General features: G+C 43.6%; 2 protein-coding genes across 5 annotated transcripts in view; both read left to right on the top strand.

The window, feature by feature from the left end:
* Window positions 1-20,273, top strand: part of Macf1 (microtubule actin crosslinking factor 1) — a 338,558-nt gene that overhangs the window by 261,470 nt on the left and 56,815 nt on the right. The window lies entirely within an intron of this gene.
* Window positions 12,887-18,387, top strand: Kiaa0754 (KIAA0754 ortholog). The gene has a single exon (XM_021161483.2). The coding sequence runs from the start codon at window positions 14,412-14,414 to the stop codon at window positions 17,757-17,759; it is 3,348 nt and encodes a 1,115-aa protein (XP_021017142.1). The 5' UTR covers window positions 12,887-14,411; the 3' UTR covers window positions 17,760-18,387.

The following is a 20,273-nucleotide window of genomic DNA, read 5'->3' as shown; positions in this document are numbered from 1 at the left end:
TGGTGGCGCACACCTTTAATCCCAGCACTTGGGAGGCAGAGGCTGGTGGATTTCTGAGTTTGAGGCCAGCCTGGTCTACAAAGTGAGTTCCAGGATAGCTAGGGCTATACAGAGAAACCCTGTCTCGAACCCCCCCCCAAAAAAAAAGTGTTGCCACTTAATATTTTAAGTGTAAGCATCCTTGACACAACCTGAGGCTTCTACCCATTGCATTGTCCTTAGAAGCCTGCTGCCTCAGGAAGTGCTGACTGGAATGTCATCAAGAAATGCTAATAGATCTCACTTTTGATAGCAAAAATATTTTTAAGCAACAAATATATCATCAGCCGAAGAAAAGGACTGAGCACTTTGATTGGAGCTTATTCTTTACATATAATATCAGCACCTAGCATTCTCAACGACAAGTCATCATACTGTTTTATATAAAAAGAAAGAAAAATCTATTTCCATTAAAAAAAATCAGAATGCAGCCTATGCAAAAAAAATGTGTTTATTGTTAAATAAGTTTTATGAAGTGAACATGGATTATGGAGATCATCACAGACTTACAGAACTAGACAGTTTATTGTTCTGTGTTGAAATGAGTACAAGTTCTCTCAGACCTAGCCTGGACCCTTAAAAAATATGCTGGAGCCCAATGCACTGGTGTGTGCCTATATCCTGGCTGCTGAGGAGGCTGAAGCAGGTGGATTCCTTAAAGCCCGGAGTTCAAGGCTAGCTTGGACAACATGGAAGACCTGGGCAATTTGAAGCTAGATGACTATGCATGTTCAGTAAGTCATGAACCTGGGGACATAGAGCGGCTCTGGCCTGGCAGGTGATACAGTTGGCTTCTTTGCCAAGAGAAAAGTTAGTCCCTCAGGCAATCCAGTCAGGGCACTGCCCAGAGGCAGCACTGCGCTAAAGGACTGTCTCCTGCCAAGTGGATATTTTCCAAGTCTCACCTGTCCTAATTGGAAAACCTAGCCATGAGAAGAATGTATTTCCTCTTACCTTCCTTAAGACTTCAACACAATCTCTCCTTCTCAAGGATTCATGGGAAACACTCTAGAGGCCCTCACAAGATCTTCCTGTCACTAGTGTTGTACCTGAACATAAGAATAATGTTACTAGCTGGGCATAGTGTCTCAGACCTTTAGTCCCAGCACTTGGGAGGCAGAAGCAGGTGGATCTCTGCGAGCTTGAGGATAACCTGGTCTACAGAGTGAGTTTTTTAGGACAGCCAGGGTTACATAGAGAAACTCTCTGGGAGGTAGGGGAAGACTTGAGTTTAAAAGAAAAGAAAACAAAACAAACTTTCTCAATGGAGTTGGAGAGAGACTCAGTAGTGAAGAGCTTTCTGTCCTTCAGAGGATATAAGTTCAGTTCTCAGCACCCCCAGTGCTCACTACCACCTGTAATCAACCAATCCAGGAGATAATCTGGCTTCTGAGAGCTCTGTACTCACATGTACAAAACCACATAGGAACATACAGACTTATACACAGAATTTTAAAATATTTAAAAAATAGCTTGCTCAAGCAACATGCAAATAAACTTTTAAGTGGAACTGAAAAGTGAGTTTGGTGTAAAGTTCATACAATGCCCTGGTTCTTACACACAGCACTTTTGCTCCTTGGAGACATTTAGCAGTGTTCAAAGACACTCTTCTTCTTTCTTTTTTCTTTCTTTCCTTGTCTCTTCTTTCTTTTTAAAGATAGGATCTGACTGAGTAGCCCTGTCTAGCCTCAAACCTATGTATACCTATTTCTATACCCTGAATGTTGTCACTGATAGGGGAGCTGCTAATAGTATCTAGTGATTGCTGCTGACTATGATAAAAGTCACAGGAAAGTCCCTTAATGGAAGTTACACAATCCTCTTTTAGAAAGATAGGAATTGGTTTTTTACCTTCCCTCAGATTCCACATTATGTTTGAATTAGCTGATGAGATCATTTGGGGACACTGCGTAGAGCAGCTCATGTGTCTCCTCTCACGTTTTTGAAAAACATAATTAAGAAACAGGGTTGCTTCCTGGAGGACCTCTAAGGTCAGAAACTTTGGGACTTATCTGACTCAGCGTCTAAAGAATTTTCTTGTGCTTCACCAGTCCCTGCCCCACCCTGCCACAAAGTTACTGCTGTGAATGTCAATCAGCTGTGTATCTCAAACTACTTCCTGTAGGGCGTGTTGTGGAATGGCATCAGCCCCTGCACCAGATGGGAGTGCTGGTCTCCGTGTGTCATTTTATCAAACTGGATAGTTGGAACAAAGCATTCTCTGTTGGGAGAATCTGTTAGGAGAAAGGAAGCTGGTGCAGTTGGACAGTCCGTGTGTACACACATGGTTCCCACAGAGAAGGGAGACATAAATTTTTCTGTGGCCTTTTAAAACAAGGGTTCCCAAGGTGGGTTTCCTGAGCATCTGTCTTTACCCTAGTTTTGGCAGTGCTTATTCTCCCAAATCAATGCATGAGCCAGCTGACCCGATGAATAAGTGGTGGCATCCTTCAAAACTGTCCCAGTCTTCAGTCTTTTTCTTCAGTCTTCAACTAAGTACTTGATCTCCACTGTTTTTCTCGTCCTGTTTCTGATGTAGTCCTGCACTCCAATTATTTACCCAAGTCATACCTACTACATCAGAACTATTATATTTCTACTCTTTATTTGAGGGTATAGCTCAAGTCCCATCTAATTGTAAAGTATTCCTGGCCTCTCCAACTTACTCCTCCTGATCATTTAAATCACTTAACTCACTGTAACTCATTTGGTCTTATTCACTAATACCAAATGTGAATACTTTGTGATTATATTATTTTTCCAACAAAACTATTTTTATGACTTTCATTGAAGACAAGTGAATTTTTAACTGATTAGGTGGATGTTCTTTATTTCTCATAAGCCACAGGAGCTCTAGGATTCAAACTGGTGGCAGGCACCTGTAAGCCCTGTACGCAGGATGCTGAGGAAAGAGAACTGTGAATTTGTGGCCAGTGTAGGCTATATATGAGACTATGTCTCAAAACACATACAACCAAAATGCTGTCTACTCTGCAAAACCTGAGTCTTTTAAGTCTTGTAAGACTTGCAGTCTTAGTCTTGCTTCCTTTCTTTTATACTGGTTAGCACATGTTAAGAACTGATGATCTCATTTCAGTACTAACAAAACAACAAAAAGAAGGGGGGAAATGCTATTCCATATACACTTTAAGAAAGCCAGATTCTCAGCCGGGCGTGGTGGCGCACGCCTTTAATCCCAGCACTCGGGAGGCAGAGGCAGGCGGATTTCTGAGTTCGAGGCCAGCCTGGTCTACAAAGTGAGTTCCAGGACAGCCAGAGCTATACAGAGAAACCCTGTCTCGAAAAACAAAAAACAAAAACAAAAAAAAAAAAGCCAGATTCTCAAAGTCTTGTGTAGTTACCATTCACTTTATAGTCATTATCATTTGTATAATTAATTGCCAATTAATGAGAGTCTTCATAGTTCATTTAGTCCTGTATAGTGAGTATGTGTGAGGAGGTTGTATCCACATTCAAGTCAGAAATATGCAACTTTAAATCCTGTTATCATTTACAAGCTGAGTGACGTTGAAGAAAATTACTTTGGCAATAAAATGTAAACAACAAAAGATTCTTTTGAACATCTGATGAGAATTAATGAAATTTTATAGAAAAATTAGACTAATATTAATATCCTTTTTTAAAAGCAGTTTTTCTGGACATGGTAGTACGGGTCTTTAATCTCAGCACTTGGAAGGCAGAGTCAGGTGACTCTCTGTAAGTTTAAGGCCAAGCTTGGTCTACATAGAGAGTTCCAAGACAGCCAGAACTATAGATAGAGATCCTGTCTCAAAAAGAAAGAAGGAAAGAAGGAGAGAGAGAGAGAGAGAGAGAGAGAGAGAGAGAGAGAGAGAGAGAGAGAGAGAAATAAAGAACCTAAAGGGGAAAAAGAGAGAGAGAGAGAGAGAGAGAGAGAGGAATAAAGAACCTAAAGGGGAAAAAAAGTTTATCCAGAAATACATATTAAAATATTGTGAAATCTTTTAGAAAGGGTCTTACTAGGTAACACTGGCTGTCCTGGAACTCACTAAGTAAACCAGGCTGCTTTCAAACCAAGATCTGCCTGTCCTGTCTTTGCCTCATTGGTACTAACTAGGAAGAAATGTGCATACTACCACACCTGCAGCTGCTGCCACCTCCTCCTCAATTTAAATTCAATTTATTTTATGTGGTTATATGTGGATTCAGTGTTCTTGAGGAAGACATCTTGCAGTAGTTAGTTTTCTCCTTCTTCTGTGCAGGTCTTGGGATTCATTTGAACCATCTTCCATCTCCCTCTTCTTTTCTTTTCTTTTTTTTTTTCTTTTTCTTTTCTTTTTTTTAAGATTCTGTATAGCCCTCTTTATCTTGTGAGAACTGGAATTGCAGGTATGAGCCACCATGTCAGGCAGACTATTGTAAATCTTTTTACTAAGAAGTTATTCAGTAGCTGGGGGTTTTGTTTAGTAACCTGCCTAGCATGCATGAAACCTTATGTTCAACCGTAGCACTGCCTAAACTGGGCTTGGTGACACATACTTGAATCTTAACACCTGGGAGGTGGAGGCAAGTTTAGAGGCATCACAGGAAGCTGAGGTCAAGGTGAACCTGGTCTACACTGAATTTAAAGAGCTTTGCTTCTTTGTGTCTAGAAATGGTTGTTTTCTAGATTTGGCATAAAGCCAAGCATTAGATTTTATTAGCTATTTTTTTTTTAAGATTTCTTTGTTCATTGTACAGTATTCTGCCTACATATATGCCTGCACACCAGAAGAGAGCACCAGATCCCATTACAGGTGGCTGTCAGTCACCATGTGGTTGCTGAGAACTGAACTCAGGACCTGGAAAAGCAGTCAGTGCTCTCAATCTCTGAGTCATTCCAGCCATTCCCAGGCTTGAGAGGGAGAGGGAAAAGGAGAGAGAAAGAGAGATTGAAAAGAAAAATTAGTTTATGGTGCTGATGAATGCGCAGGCTTCATGAACAGTTTTTGAGGGGATCATGTATAGGGCTTGTTTGTAGACATAGAGTAGCAATACCTAGGCAGCTTTTAACACACACATACACACACACACTCATTAATTAATTTATTTATGTAGAAGCTCATAGCCAGCAAGTTTTCTAAGCCAGCTAAGTAATTTTGACTTGAGCTTTTGTGCTCTATAAGTCAATATTATTTTCAAATCATTAATCAGAATTGGCCAGAACACATTACCAGCTCAGTGACTTCCCTAGCCACTCAGTTGCTCATCAGATCGGCTTTAATGATCTCAGAGTCCTTGGCCTAATTAACTTTAGCTTTCATCAAACACCACATTATCTTCCTCTGTTCCCATACAGTGAATGGCAACTACTAAGTCAGCATCTTTAAGAGAGACAAGTCTTAATAGTAATCAGCCTTTAATTAAAACATCAAAGTGTAAAAGGAAAACTCGCCAGCTTTGTTTTAGAGACAATCAGCTTTTAAAAAGATATAATTCAACTCTCTGCAGTCTCAATGTAGACTGAGATTTTTTTCAAAAAATCTTTATGGTTTCAGTAAGTAAAAGTTTCTAATCTGGTCTAATATGTGCATATATGATCCAAAGGAAGAAGGTATGAATTTATGGAACTAAAGGAAGGTTGATCCTACTTGAATTCACGTGTCATTCAAGCAAACCATCTAAGATCTGTCATTTTACAGTAAATTCCCAAAAGATGAGATATTTTTAGTTCCTGCCTTGCTTTTCTTCCTTTCTTCCTTCTCTCTTTCTCTCTTTCCTTCTTTCCTTCTTTCTTCCTTTCTTTCTTTCTTTCCAAAGAGAGGGGATGCAGGAAAGGAGAGGCAGGCTGGTACTTGTAGAGGTCAGATAACCTGTGAGAGTTGGTTCTTTCCTTCCACTGTTTGGGTACCAGAAATCATCAAGTCATCGTTCTTGGTGACAAGTACCTTTATCCACTGAGCCATCTGGCAGGCCCTTTGATCTAGTTCTTGAACCTCAAACCTGAACTCTGTATTTGTTCATTTGAGATCAGTGATGAGGATTACTTGAGTAGGGACTAGGGATGGAACTCAGTGGTAGCACACATACAAGTGTACACACGGTCCTATGTATGATTCCCCACAGACACCAACAAAATCAAAGTAATGCTTTATGAAAATCTCGGTATTGTTCTACTTGATTTTCTCATATTTGAGACAGTGACAGTGTACTTACATATATAAAATTTTATATATATATATATTGCTGTGGAGCCAAAAGAAGAGAATCTTGAAGGATGGCAGATCTTTCCACACATCCATTACCTAACTTAGCACCCATCACTGCTGAAGCTGTTTCCCCAGAAGTATCCAGTGACTTCCTACTTGACTAATCTCGTGACGTTGTCCAATTCATTGTCTTATTTCTTACAAATTTGATTTTAGGGTCTGAAGAGATGGCTTAGTCAGTAAATAACCTACCATACAAGCATAAGAACCTGAGTTCAGATCCCAAAAACTCACATAAAAGAAGTCAGACCCAGTAGCATGCACCTCTAACCCCAGAGATGGTGCAGGTGAAGGGCAGTTAGAGTCAAGTAGGTCCCTAGAGCTCCTTGGCCTGCCAGACTACTATAGTGCAGAAACTCCAGGCTTAGTGAGAAACCCTGTCTTTAAAAATAAGATAGAATGAAATCGAGAAAGACAAAGGTACTGACCTCTGGCTTCTGGGCGCCTGTGTGTGTGGGGGGGGGCGGGGGGGTCCTCTTGCCTCACCCTTCCAGGTTCTAAGATTTCAGGTGTCTGCTCCCATGCCTGACACCTGCTTACTTGCTGGCATTGTGCTCTCCCCGTCTCTCCTGAGATGATCCGCTTCTGTCTGGGCTTGCCTTCTTACCTCCTATATGTGGCTTTCGAAGTTCTGTTGTCTGTTCTCTCTCCATTCAGCCGTGCTGAGATAACCAGCTGTCCCCACACTGTTCCATGGTGAAGGGCTTCTATATCTCTACCCCAAAGTGGAATCTCTTGTGTGAGGGGCTGTTCTAGACAGCCCCACAAGAGTTGTCTTTGAATGCTCTAAATGGAATGAATCAAATATCCCCCTACTGTTTTGTAAGTTCTACCCTGCCCTTGGTAACCCCAGAGTAAGAGTATAGCATTACCTTTATTTTCTCTCTAGCCTCTACTTTCTACCCAATTAGCGAGTCCAAATCGACTCTCCAGTTTTTTCACCATCCTTTACCTCATTTGTCCTAGTTTGTACTAATTTTGTTTCTTTTCTTTGACCAGTATATTTACTACTTCTAGGTTCAAAAGTTAAGGATTTAGAGTTTCAAGTGACACAAAAGAGGTAAATGTCAGCAGAGTGAGCACTGGGGCCTCCACACAATTTCTAATAACTTACTGTCTGCCTCCTCCTCCTCCTCCTCCTCCTTCTTCTTCTTCTTTTTCTTCTCTCTCTCTCTCTCTCTCTCTTTCTCTCTCCCTCTCTCCCCCTTCCTCCCTCCCTCCCCCCTCTTTCTTTCCTTCTACAAGGTCTTATTCTGTAGCCCAGCCCAGTTTCAAATTATCTTAATCCTCCTATCTCAACTTCTTTTTTTTTTTTTTTTTTTGGTTTTTTCAAGACAGGGTTTCTCTGTGTAGCCCTGGCTGTCCTGGAACTCACTCTGTAGACCAGGCTGGCCTCGAACTCAGAAATTCACCTGCCTGCCTCTGCCTCCCAAGGGCTGGGATCAAAGGCGTGGGCCACCACGCCCTGCCCCTGTCTCAACTTCTTGAATGTTAGCATTGCAGCCATGAGCCACCCTACCTGACTTACAGCTAATTAAATCTTGTACTAACACTTTTCTAAATAAACTGCATGTCCTTGGCTTGGGCTTCTTAACATTCTAATATTTTTTTTCCTTCCACAAAACCTTTGTTTAAATCATGTTGAATTAAAATTTGCTTCTTTGGGAACATTTTTGCTGGACATGTTAGAGCTTACTGTAATCCCAGCACTTAAAAGATGAGGCAGGAAGATTGTCAATACATAGAAGCAGCCTAGGGTTAACATAGCAAACACTTATCTCAAGAACAAAATGTCCTGTCGCTAGCACCTCACTTGCAATAACTTGTTTTTACCATTCTGTGTCTCTAAATCCCAATTTCATGAGCTGGGAATGTAGCTCAGTTGGTAGAATGCTTGTATTGCATACACCAGGTAAAGTGATAGTTAAGCCCACACTTTCAAGAAGTGAAAGTAAGAGGAACAGAAATTGAAGGTCATCCTTAGCTATGTAGCTAGTGAAGTAGTGAAGCTTGGGCTACATGGGATCCTGCCTAGAAATAAATGAATCAATCAGTCAATCAATCAATCAATCAATAAAATCCTAATGAACATATGCCCCCCTCCATGAAGCCTTCTCTGCTTTCTCTTACCTTTTGTCGTAGTAACTAATCATTAATCTAAACAAGGAATCAAACACTGTCTTTTGGAAAGTCTACAAGCAGCAAAGGGCTTTCAGTGGTTATGAGAGTCCCTCTCTAACGTGGGGAAAGTTTTCCTTTGACTTCAGCAATACACAAGAACGCAAATACCTTCAAAACCTTTTGTTTCCCATTAAGACAAATTTTGTACTGTACTCTGCTGGTCTGTGTGCCACTCTGTAGCTATCTTTATAGTAACAAAACCACAAAGCATCATGGTTACTGATGCCCAACAGGCACAGACTTCATACTGTGGAGTTTCCACTTGCCTCTGAATTAGAATTGTGAAGTCTAGATATGCTAAGATGAAAGGCATTTCGTAGATTTGAAATTCACAAGATCCAACCAGTCCCCTGTATCTACTTCTTTTCAGTGAGTCCTCTGAGAAAGAGAGAGCAAGCACCTGTCAGGTGGATGAAAAGGCACTTTACTCACTGAATTGTGGTAAAGCGAGGTGGGGTGGGATGTCTCTAGATTGTCCTAGGCTGGCAGTTCAATTCTTGGGCAGACAAAAGCAGTGCTATATCCAAAACTTGAAAGGGGCTGGTATGAACATGTGAGAGGACTCCACCCAGCTCACTTTAACTAGGAAGACAGCAGGAAGGAGCTAGACAGGTCAACAATGCTTTCTTCTAGGTTCACTGAAGAAAAATCTGACACTAAATTCTGTTCTTAGGAATTTCAAAATGTGTAGGGAATTCTTTGAGCTCTATAATCAACTAACTGAAAGCTAATTTGAAATGTAGCTTGAACACATCCATTTTGTGGTTTCAGGGTGGAGACGGCATCAGAAGAGGTTCTCTGAGGCTCCCTGTGTTTCTCACTTAAAAAGTTTAGGGGGGCATGTGAGATGTACAGATGCTTTTTTTGTTATAGTTATCAGGGCAGCAAGAGAAAACCAAATCAGGTTTTTACATCAGTCACTGAGATGGCTACTGGCAGAATTCCAAAACTAAAACTAAAGAGAAACTCATGGACAGACATAAAGAAAAGAGACCCTGTGCTTTCTCTCCTTGCTTAGATTCAACACACACACCAATGATAAAAATGAATAAAACTTCTGGGTGGTGGTGGCGCACACCTTTAATCCCAGCACTTGGAAGGCAGGGGCAGAGGCAGGCGAATTTCTGAGTTCAAGGCCATCCTGGTCTACAGAGTGAGTTCCAGGACAGCCAGGACTACACAGAGAAACCCTGTCTCGCAAAACCAAAAAAAAAAAAAAAAAAAAAAGAATTCTGTAGTTAAAAGAAATCTGTAGTGAGAATTATGATTCCTTTAAGAAACACAGAAATAGTATGAGAATAGGTTTTCATTTAAATCCCAGGTGTGGGGTATGGGCTGCTTTAGACTGTCCCCAGCAGCTGACTATAATTTGTCTTGTGCTCAGGAAGAGGTGTGGTTTTGCCATCTGCAGATAGTTTCCGTGATGATGTGACATTTGGAATTCTGGGATCTTTTCAGAGGGTATAAGAAGGCTAGGATCCCAAAGGCGAGGTTGGTTGTTGTTAGCTGTTTGGGAGGGTTGGTTGCTATTTGATAGTAGTTGTAGTTAAAGAAGAAACAAAAAGAAAGAAGTTAAATTCAGGGACCTCTTTCTTTCCTTCCTAGTGTTAGGGGTTGAGAGGGTGGAATAAGGGTGGAGATGGGTGAAAGAAAGAAGAGCCCACAAACTAGTCAAAAACTGTTTACAGAAATCCCTTAGGGCTAGAGATGTAGTTCAGTTGGTAGAATACTTGCCTTCCATACAGGAAACCCTGAGTTTGGCTCTCAGCTCTGCCTAAATACATATAATCTCAGCACTCAGGAAAATTGGAAATGTAAGGTAATTCTCAACTATATAGGGGATTTAAAGTCAATCTACTTGTCTATATGGAGGGAGGAAGAGAAGGAAGAAAATAGGGAGGGAGTTTGAGGCCAGCCTGGTCTACAGAGTGAGTTCCAGGACAGCCAGGGCTACACAGAGAAACCCTGTCTTGAAACCCCCCCTCCCCCCAAAAAAGAATAAAACTAGGAGGCTTCCTGCTTTTTTGTTTTTGTTTTTGAAAGGATAGGTAGATTATATGAGTCTGGTGTTTTTGAAAGGATAGGTAGATTATATGAGTCTGGTGTGTGTGTGTGTGTGTGTGTGTGTGTGTGTGTGTGTGTGTGTGTGATTCTGTCTGTCTGGGATGAGGAGGTCCTCACTGTAGGCCAGGATGGCCTCAAACTCGTAGAGATTTCTGCTTCTTGCCTGAAAGAACTGAGGCCATCATGCCCTGTGGAATCTTTTCTGTTTAAACGTTTAGGAAGTTTCTACGTAGTGTTTTAGTACTTTAATTAAACAGAGTGTGACTAAAAGTGGTGAGTAGCTTGAGTCTCAACCTCCGTTGTTAGACTGTTCCATTTATTTACCTGACATTGATGAGAAGAGTAAACAAGGTGGATATGTGTGGGGAGGGGTTAATTAGGAAAAGACTGACCTGATTGGCACCTGACTTGGTGAGGGAACAGGAAAAGAATTTTTGTCTGTGAAGGTTGTGATTCCATATCATGACCATTCTTTATAATAGAATAACCACCCACCCTTAACTCTAGAGCCAGAATTCCTCAGATTCTTCTAACCAGAGGGGCCCTGGTGTGCTAAAGAGTCTGTTATGATATCTGAACACGTGGTGAATGTATTTGGCGGGGAAGACTTGCAAGTGAAATTAATCCTGTCCTCTATGGGGTTTTCCAATTGCATTGAATAATTACAACAAACTTAAAACCTGAAGTCCATGAATTGTGAAGTATCCAGTCTGTAAGTTGATTTGTTCTTAGGATCACAGTGTGTCAGGGGTTGAAGGGACTTTAAAGCACGCACCGAATAAACTTCAAGATTTCTTAATCTGTTTCCTGAGATTGCTATGCCATGTGGCTGCTTGAATTTCTGTTCACATTCCTTTGGGATCAGGAAAAGTCACCCTTTTAGGGAACACCTTATTCTTTGAATAGCAGTGAGAAAACTGATGGTTTGAAATCTGCCCTTGGATCTTGGTGTGCCAGTTTAAGGAGACATTCAGCACAAATTTCCTTCCTCCCACGTCCCAGCTCCTCAGATACTTAATGTTGATCATATCCCCTGAAACTTGCTCTCCATCAAGTATTCTTCATTCTTTTCACTCTGCGTTCATAGAAGAGTGTTCTAGTGTCTTGCACTATTGCACCAGGAGGCCACAGGATTCTAGATAGCTTTCTGAAGTTTTAACTTTAAAGAATAGGGTATCTAGAATAAGATGATACAATGTACAATGTTTAAGTATTCTCTTCTGTTTACAGATGGAAAGTCTTTGTATTTGAGTGGGTAGAATTGATCAGCTTCTTTAGGAGTGAGAAATGAAGTATAAAACATTTTGTCAAGCAAAGTTGTCTTTTACTTGACTAATCTGATCGTGGGCTTCAGCCTGTACCTCATTTTTGCCAAGGAGTTTCTGGCTCCTCAAGTAAATTTAAGGCTTAGCTCCAAGCTTCACTGCCAGATCTCCACACAGCAGTGAGTGGTTTTATTTACTGTTTGTGTGAAGAGTAGAAATAACTTTCTCATACGTTTTATCATCTATATTAACTACTTGGGCCAACACGACTTTGTACATTTTGACTGACCTTTTTCATCCTCATGAAATCCGAGGGACCATCATAAAGGTATCAAGTATTACACTTCAAAGAGATGCAAGCTGCCTCTGGAAGGCAGTCTTCCGGGTTGCTTTGTACTTTTCTTAACAATTACAGGGTCTCTAGATAGCTTTCCTAAAATCCAGAACCTAGTTTGCAGGGTTGTGTAACACATTTCTCTAATATTTTCTTTCTTGAGACTTGAAATATGAACTCATGCTTTTCATCTAGCCCCTCAGAGGCTCAGATTTCCTTGGACGTGCACAGCGGTTATAACCAATCCAGGTGTTGGGCATGGGCTGTTCCTGCTAGAGTCTCCACTGCCCTGCAACCCGCACCCCATTTTCCGGTCATTAAGACTGCTGAAGTCTGAGCAGAGAAATCCAGGTGGCGAAATGGGCCAAGATCTGACATACTTGAGAAGGGAAACTGTGCCTAGAGTTTATCCAATAACTTGGTTCCTGAGTCTAACTTAATTCCTTGGCATGCCAAGAAAAGACTGTGTTTAAGGCTAGCCTGTTCTTTGGTCAGCGCCAGAGGTGACATTGGAAAAATACAGGGATAGACGTTGGCGGCAAAGCTGGATCCTAGGATAGTGCAGACCGCCCACCCCAGCCCGTACGTCTCTACCGGCAGATGGGGGCCCCCGAGTGGCCCTAGCCACAACCGGCTGGTAGTGGGGGCGGCGGGGGCGCCCCTTCTGGGTTCGTCCTTGGGCTGGGCTCCCATCCCGCCGGTTGGAAAGAAGCGGGGGCGGAGGGGCCGGGCCGGCGTTGTGAGGGCGGGGCTTTCCTTTGTCAGGGGATTTGCCCGGCGTGACCAGGACTGCCCCACTCTTCTCACCCTCGCGGGCGGGGACACTATTACTCCCGTGGGTGTGGAGGGAGTGAGCTAGAGGGGGTGCGGGATGAGCTGGAGTCCCTCGCCCCAACCCCGGGAAGCCCCTCCCTCGCCGCCTTGGCCTCCAATCCTTGCCTCCGCCCCCTCCCCTCCCGGCGGGGCTCCCTGTAGGCCCCGCCCCCGTCCTCCTCCCTAGCAGTCGGCGCCGCGCGCTCCCGGGCTTCCAAGGGGGCTGCCCGGGCGGGGCAGCGGCTGTGGCGGGGCTAGAAGGGGGAGGAGATCCGCCCGCCACCCGAGCACTTCCAGCCAGCGGCGTGTGAGCGGGCCGCGCGGCGTGAGAGAGGCGGGCTCGCCCCCCTCGTGCGGCCGGAGCGGAGCCTTTTGTTCCCGGCCAGAAGTTTGCATGCCGGGACCGTGACAGCTGCGGGCGGGGAGGACGGCTGCAGGGCCGGCGGCGTGGTGGAGAAAAGAGGCGAATGCTTGTCATGCAGCCCACGACGCGGCGGCTGGGGGCCGGGGACCTGCAGTGGCCGGGGAGGCGGCGCCCACAGGACACGGGACTTTCTGCTGCCGGAGGAACAAACTAACTTCCTGAGCACTAGACCCAAGGCCGGCCGCCGGGAGCCACCTGCAAGGTTGCGGTGAGGCGACCCTGGCCCTCCGGGGCGCGAGGCATGGCGAGGGTTTGCGGGCGGTGCTAAGTGAGTCCAGACTGCCTCTTGGCCGCTGCCGCAGCCTGCCCGCCTTCTGAAAGGCCCAGCGTGGGCCTCCACTCGCCTTGTTTTACGGCCACGATACAGTGTTGGCTTGGAAGCCACAACAATGCCATGATGTTTTGGAGACAGGAAGCCCCAAGCTGGCCCCGAATGAAGGACTTCCTGTGTTTAAAGTTGCAGGAATATCCGCTGACCAGCCCTGTTCAAATGCAAACACCCCAACTAGAGAGGACGAATGGCTAATTCAGACCAGCTGGACTCTTCAGGGCTGAACACGGGATAAAATGAAAGGAATTCTTAGGAGCTTGGACCATACTTGAAGGCTAGAGAGGGTGTGCCATTGTTATAAAGGACATAGTTGGTATACATTTTCTGCTTCCAACTCAGCTTCGGTGCGAATCGAGTGAAACTAGATATTGAATAAGACTTGTCAATATCAAATGATTTTTTGCTGACTGAATTTGAAAGGGCTTTAGAAAAGTAAAACCCAGAAGCCATACAAGTATTTGTTTTATGCTTATTGATGAAATAATATCATTTATCTTTCTGGAGTTATGAGGCTGCTAGCCTGTGAGGAGAAACCTGTTTGTCTTATTAGAGTTTCTCCCAAAATGGTTTCAAATTGGAAACTTCCAGGTCTTTCTGGAAGGCAGATGCAATTGGTGGTTTGGAGTATAAACATGTAAGAGGACTTACAATTCATGTAGAATGTATTTTGAGAGAACCCGTGGGGGGGAAAAAAACTTTTGAAAGATTGATGGTTCATCTTTATTGAAAAAGTATGGGTAAGCCACTTAGCAGGCCAGACTGTTTAAGGCGGAACCCTACCTGCCTGGGTAAAGGGGAAGATGAGGATGGCTATATAGAAGATTGCTATGTTCCACAGCGGTCTATATACGATACAATGAGGATAAATGAACAGATTGACCAGGGGTCAAAACTTAATCAGACGTCAAAAAGCACCATGGAGAAGATGGAAGGAAGTACCATATCCAGCAATGGTACATTAGGAGCATCATCTAATGTTTTTGAATCTAGAGTGCCAGAAGGCAAGAAGCTGGATGAGAGGATTATATTTGATGCATTAAAGCTAAGCAGTGATGTGCAGAAGTCAGCACCTGTGCCACCCAGACGTCGGCCAAATGCAGAACGCAAAGATAATGTTAACAGGAGATCGTGGAAGTCCTTCATGCCACCCAACTTCCCAGAATTTGCAGAAAGGATGGAGGCTTCTCTCAGTGAAGTATCAGAAGCTGGTGCTTCAAATCCTTCCTTGCAAGACAAAAAAGAATCCAGTTCTGCATTGACAGAAAGTTCTGGTCACTTTGACCACAGGGAACCTCAGTCTGAGTCCGTTACTTTGGAACACATGTCCAAATCTGTAGATATTCCAGAAGTGCAAAATGTAAAAAATTTGAGAGACTGCCAGGACTTCAAATTCCAACAGCACAGTGAGAGCTCTCCCCATGAATTCCAGCCTCTGGGCTCAGAAGCTGCAGCAGCAAGTGGTAACACAGATGAAATGCAGGAGCACAGATTCTCAAGTGCAACCTGGCCCAGAGCCATGAAAAGTTCCTCCAAGGGAGGCTTCAGTGAGAAGCAGTACCCCCTTGGGGACACTGCCTGCGCTGTGGAACTACCACCTCTCTCTCCTTGCTTGAGTGAAGAGCTGTTGGATCCAGAATTACATATGCTTATAACACCTAGCTTGAGAGAAAAAACAGAGTCTGAGTTAAAATTTGAGGAGGATGAGCGATGGATCATGATGGAGGCAGAGGAGGAGTGGGAGGAAGAGAAATTGTCAGAGAAAAGAAAGAGTCTTGTTACAAATGAAGAGACTAGTTTGGCAGATCCTCTTGAAGAAAGTGACCAAGCAAACTCAGTACCAACAGTAAAGGATGGGTCAGATTGTGTGGCTGTCTCTGGAACTTCTGACCACCTAGCTCTTCATCATATGTGCTGCTCTGTTGACCTGCAGCCAACTAGGGATCAGCTTGCTTCTGTCCCCAGGGGTTCTTCCCCTGACTGCACCTGTGTGCCTGCAGGTGACACTGTTATCAGTGAGGTGAAAAACAGACCTGATCAGGGGCTAGAGGGTCTGACTTCAGAGCTCCAGTGCCCTGTTGAAGCAGAGCAGCTCTCTGACACAGATTCTGTGCAAATGTTTCTTGAACTTGAGAAGGAATGTTTATGTGAAGAAGGAATAACTTCTTCAGCTGAGCTGCTGAGTCAGGCCTCTTCTGAAGGGCTGGCCCCAACCCAGGATGCAGAAGATTCACTTTTAATTAGTCATTTTCCAGGAGCTGCCTTAGAACAGGAACGGCATGTGGGTTTTCTAAGTGTGAGGATAAAGGACCCTGACACTGGATTAGATGGTGAATATTGCAATTCCCTGGATTCTTCTCAGGTGCCTAAAGCTGTTGAACTTAGTGCTCAGCCTGATAGTGGAAGGGATACCTCCACTATTAGCAAGGAGTGTGAAAAAGTGCCTTTTAGCCCCAAGATTGGTGGAGAATTTAAGCTTCTGGCTGATCTGGAGCCACATAGCAAGCTGGACACAGGAGGATTGCTGAACTCTAATCTCAGAGCCTCTTGTGAAGAAAACCTGCCAGTCTTTATTGCCTCTGAGCTAGCCAAAGAAAATGGCAATTTGTCCCAGGTAGACTGCAGTCAGACTGAGGGGAATGTAGAGGAGTATATGGAAAGGATCCCTCTCAGTTTTGCTTTTAACTATGAACAAGATGTTACCTCAGGACCTGAAGTAGAGGTGTTCTCATCTGATTCAAATTTATTAACCGATGAGATTCATTCAGAAAGTGGAAAAGAAGCTCTAATTAGTCAAGAAGATAACAATCTGGCATCTTTGGGAAATGCAGACCTTTGTGAATTGTCCATGGAGAAAGTTTGTGATAAGGATGGAGAAACAAAAGAGCCAGGTTGTCAAGGGAAGCTTTTAGGGAATGGAACTCCAGCACAGTTTCCTACAGACTTCCAGAGGAGGTCTTCTGAGTCAGAGGTTCTTAGTCTGCACCTACTGGCTGGGGAACTGAGACTCAATAAAGCTGGAGCAGAAACCATGAGTGATGGAGAACCTCAGCTGGGTATGGCTTTATCACAGGAAGGGGAGATAGAAATGAGAGATTTAGATTCAACCCTTAACATCTTTCCGGAGGAACAAATCACCAAAGCCAGTAACACTGTACCAGGTTTAGAAGAATGGATATCCAGCCAACAGAGGCCTGTCCCAGCTGCTGTAGTACCCGTGGTAGAAAATGCCCTGGATGCTGTAGCACCAATGCCAGGAGAGGATATCCCTGCTGTAGCATTGACTGCCTTGGAGGGGCCTGCTGCCAATGCCTCTGCCTCAGACGGAACTGCTGTAGCTACTCCAATAGTGCCCATCCCAGAGGAAGATATCCCAGTAGCTTCAGTGGTTATCTTAGTGGAGGATGTTATGACTGCTGCAATATCAGCCCCAGAACAAGCTGCATCCTCATCTGGTACAGTGCCTCCAGTGGAGACTGTTACAGTGCCCATCATAGACGAGGATGTTACCTCAGAGGAGCCTGACACTCAAGCAGCTGAAATGTTCCTCCCAGAGGAACCTGCCATACCAACTCCTGCAGGGCCCACCTCAGAGGAGCCAGATACTCTGACAGTTCCAGTATCTACTGCAGAGGAGCCTAGCATGCCTCCTCCTGCAGGGCCTATACCAGAGGAGTCTGCTGCCCCAACTCTCAAAGAACCTACCCTAGAGAAGCCTGATACTCAAGTGGTTAGTAGTTCCATCCCAGAATGGTCTGCCACTCCAGCTACTGCAGTGCCTGCTAAGGAAATTTTCTCTCCTGATGGACCCTTCCTGGAAGGAACTACCCACACTGATTCAGTGCCCATTTCAGAAGAAACTCCTGTTCTTGAGAATGCTTCCTCTCCTGGAATGGGGATCAAGGAATGCCTTGATTCTTCAGCATTTGGAATAAAAGAGGTGCCTGGCACAATGATACATGGGAAAGTGCCTCTGGCTGCAAATGATGGATTAAATTCACATGAGGTAATTGTTGATCATTTCATTGGCAGGAAAGGCCTAGAGCATAAAGTGAGAATTGCAAGTTCTCTCACTTGGTGTTAACGAGTGGTGGCATAGGCCCTCCTCTCTTTTGCTAATACTGTGCCCCTGGGCTTGTTATTTCTAGATTTTCTATTGTATGTAGAGGGGAAAGTGTCTTTAATTTTCTCTGTAAAATTTTATTCATTTTTTACTTACATATGTCAGAAGCCAAAGTAACATATTTGTAAATAGATACTGGCTTAAATTTTTAAAAACCTTATTATCAGGAAAGTGTTATTCCTCTTTTGAAAACGAAAAGAAAAGAAAAAATATAGTAAGCCTGTTTTCTAAAATCTAGAGAGTTCATGTTTTTAGTGGTATGCAGTTAGGTAGAGTTACTCTGAGTTTTGAGTGAGACCTGAGTACTTCAAACCACTCTGGGAAGATTAGGTGTCTGGAGTCTTCTCTCTCAGATACCTCACTGGGTAAGGCAGAGCCCTGAGAGGATTGTAAGGATAAAATGGCAGTGTGTTTATGGTATCACAAACACGAGATTTCAGCCACTGACCATCTCCCTTCATCCTGTAAATAGATTTGCAGATATCACAGAAGTATCGTAGACGAAAACAATGTAAACACACAAATGTGGGGGTAGGGTTGTTGGCTTGTTTTTTTGTTTGTTTTTTTTGTTTTGTTTTTGTTTTTTTCAAGACTGGGGTTCACTGTGTTGCTCTGGCTGTCTGGCACTTAACTCTGTAGGCCAGGCTGGCCTGAAACTCACAGAGATCTCCCTGCTTCTACCTCCTGAGGGCTAGGACTAAAGGCATTTGCAGCCACTGCCATCACCACCTGGCAGAAGAAAGTGTGTTTCTTAAAGCCGTAGGCATACTCAGGGAAAACTCAGGATGCAATTATAGTCATCTTGCAAAATTGCTTTTATGTTCTTAAGTCACTTTTCTTTTCTAGACTTTTGTTTCTGAATCTATAAAATGAGAGCATGTACAATGATATCCTCTTGGGTCTTTTAGCTTGGAGGTATTTGTTTTGTTTTGCTACAAAGTCTTTCTGTAAGGTCCAGGCTAACTCTCAAGCCTCTGCCACCTGAGTGCTGAGATTACAGGCCTGACTAATTACACTCAGCTCTCTAAAATCCTTAGACAACAGAATGTGGAAGTGAAAAATTGAAGCAGCGTTCCACTTCCTAGAGTCCATCTGCTTTAAGTAGTTGAGTGAGGAGGTTGTTTGGGTTTTCCCGTTCCCCAGATCCCAGAACAGTTCTTCCTCACAGTAGCCACTATTAATGGACTAGTGAAGATCAATTTTCTATAATATCAGTGGGAACTACCTAAGGTGGGTCCTCTCATCTACCTCATTGTAGAACCTTCCATAGCAACCTTAACCTCTTAGAATACCAATTAGACATGCAATAAATCATTTTGATTGTGTCCCTTGAGCTGCCAGCTTTGCTGCAAACCCTCCTGCTTAGCTGAGTGTTGGTAGTTCCCTCTTGGGCTCAACAGTTTTCTTGTTATGTAGCTTCCTGCCAAGTTAAAATTTGTTACCTGTCAAGTTGGTAGATCTTGATTTTGGGTTTTATGGAATGTGGGATTGATTGCAGTCACCCCTCAAGTTAGAACAGTAGGCCAGTGACAGAACAATTCCTTGTGCATGCATTCTTGAAATATGAAATACTTCTGGTATACAGCTGACAGCAGCAGTCAGTAAAAACGATTAAATGTAAAAAAGAACCAATCTGGTCTGCATATATAGAGGAATTTAGAAGAATCCTCAATACTGGTCTCTCTCTAGGATATGTAATCCTCCAAGGATCCCTCCAGGTATAGGAGATCCTTATTTTATGAAGTACTGTCTAGTAAAATGCCAGGAGAAGGAAATGGTGCCACCCCACCTTCGAAAAGTTGTCATTCTTTGAAGTGGGATTATTTTAGGTGTAGTCCTGATTGGCCTGGAACTCTCTATGTAGACCAGGCTAGTCACAGAGATTTCCCTGCCTCTGGCTTTGGGATTAAAGTTCTGGGATTAGGGGCTGGAGAGATGGCTCAGTGGTTAAGAGCACCGACTGCTCTTTTGGAGGTCCTGAGTTCAAATCCCAGCAACCACATGGTGATTCACAACCATCCGTAATGAGATCTGACACCCTCTTCTGGTGCGTCTGAAGATAGCTACAGTGTACTTAGATATAATTATAATAATAATAATAATGAATAAATCTTTTTAAAAAAAGTTCTGGGATTAAAGGTATGCACCATCCACACCCTGCTATTTTGGAAATACTTATTGAACCCAGGAGTAGTAATGAATATCTACAATCTGTGTGCTTGGGTCACTAGGGTGAGCTGGGGGATACTTGAGGGCAGCCTGGCTATATAAAATGGGCAGCCTAAGCTATATGTGAGGATGGGAAGGGGAGAGGGAGAGACACACTACTGAAATAATTATTAGTTGGATTTTTAAAAGAAGTTTTTCAGAGGTGGACATGTGTCTGATTGGTAGAGTACGTGCCTGGTATGCACAAAGTCCAGGGTCCCTTTGTAGCACTGCAGGAAAAGGAAAAGTGTTTTTTCCAAGGTTGTA

The sequence above is a fragment of the Mus caroli genome, chromosome 4, assembly GCF_900094665.2.
Source record: "Mus caroli chromosome 4, CAROLI_EIJ_v1.1, whole genome shotgun sequence".
Taxonomy (NCBI): domain Eukaryota; kingdom Metazoa; phylum Chordata; class Mammalia; order Rodentia; family Muridae; genus Mus; species Mus caroli.
The sequence above is the reverse complement of the archived record's forward strand: the minus strand, read 5'-3'. Positions and strand labels throughout refer to the sequence as shown.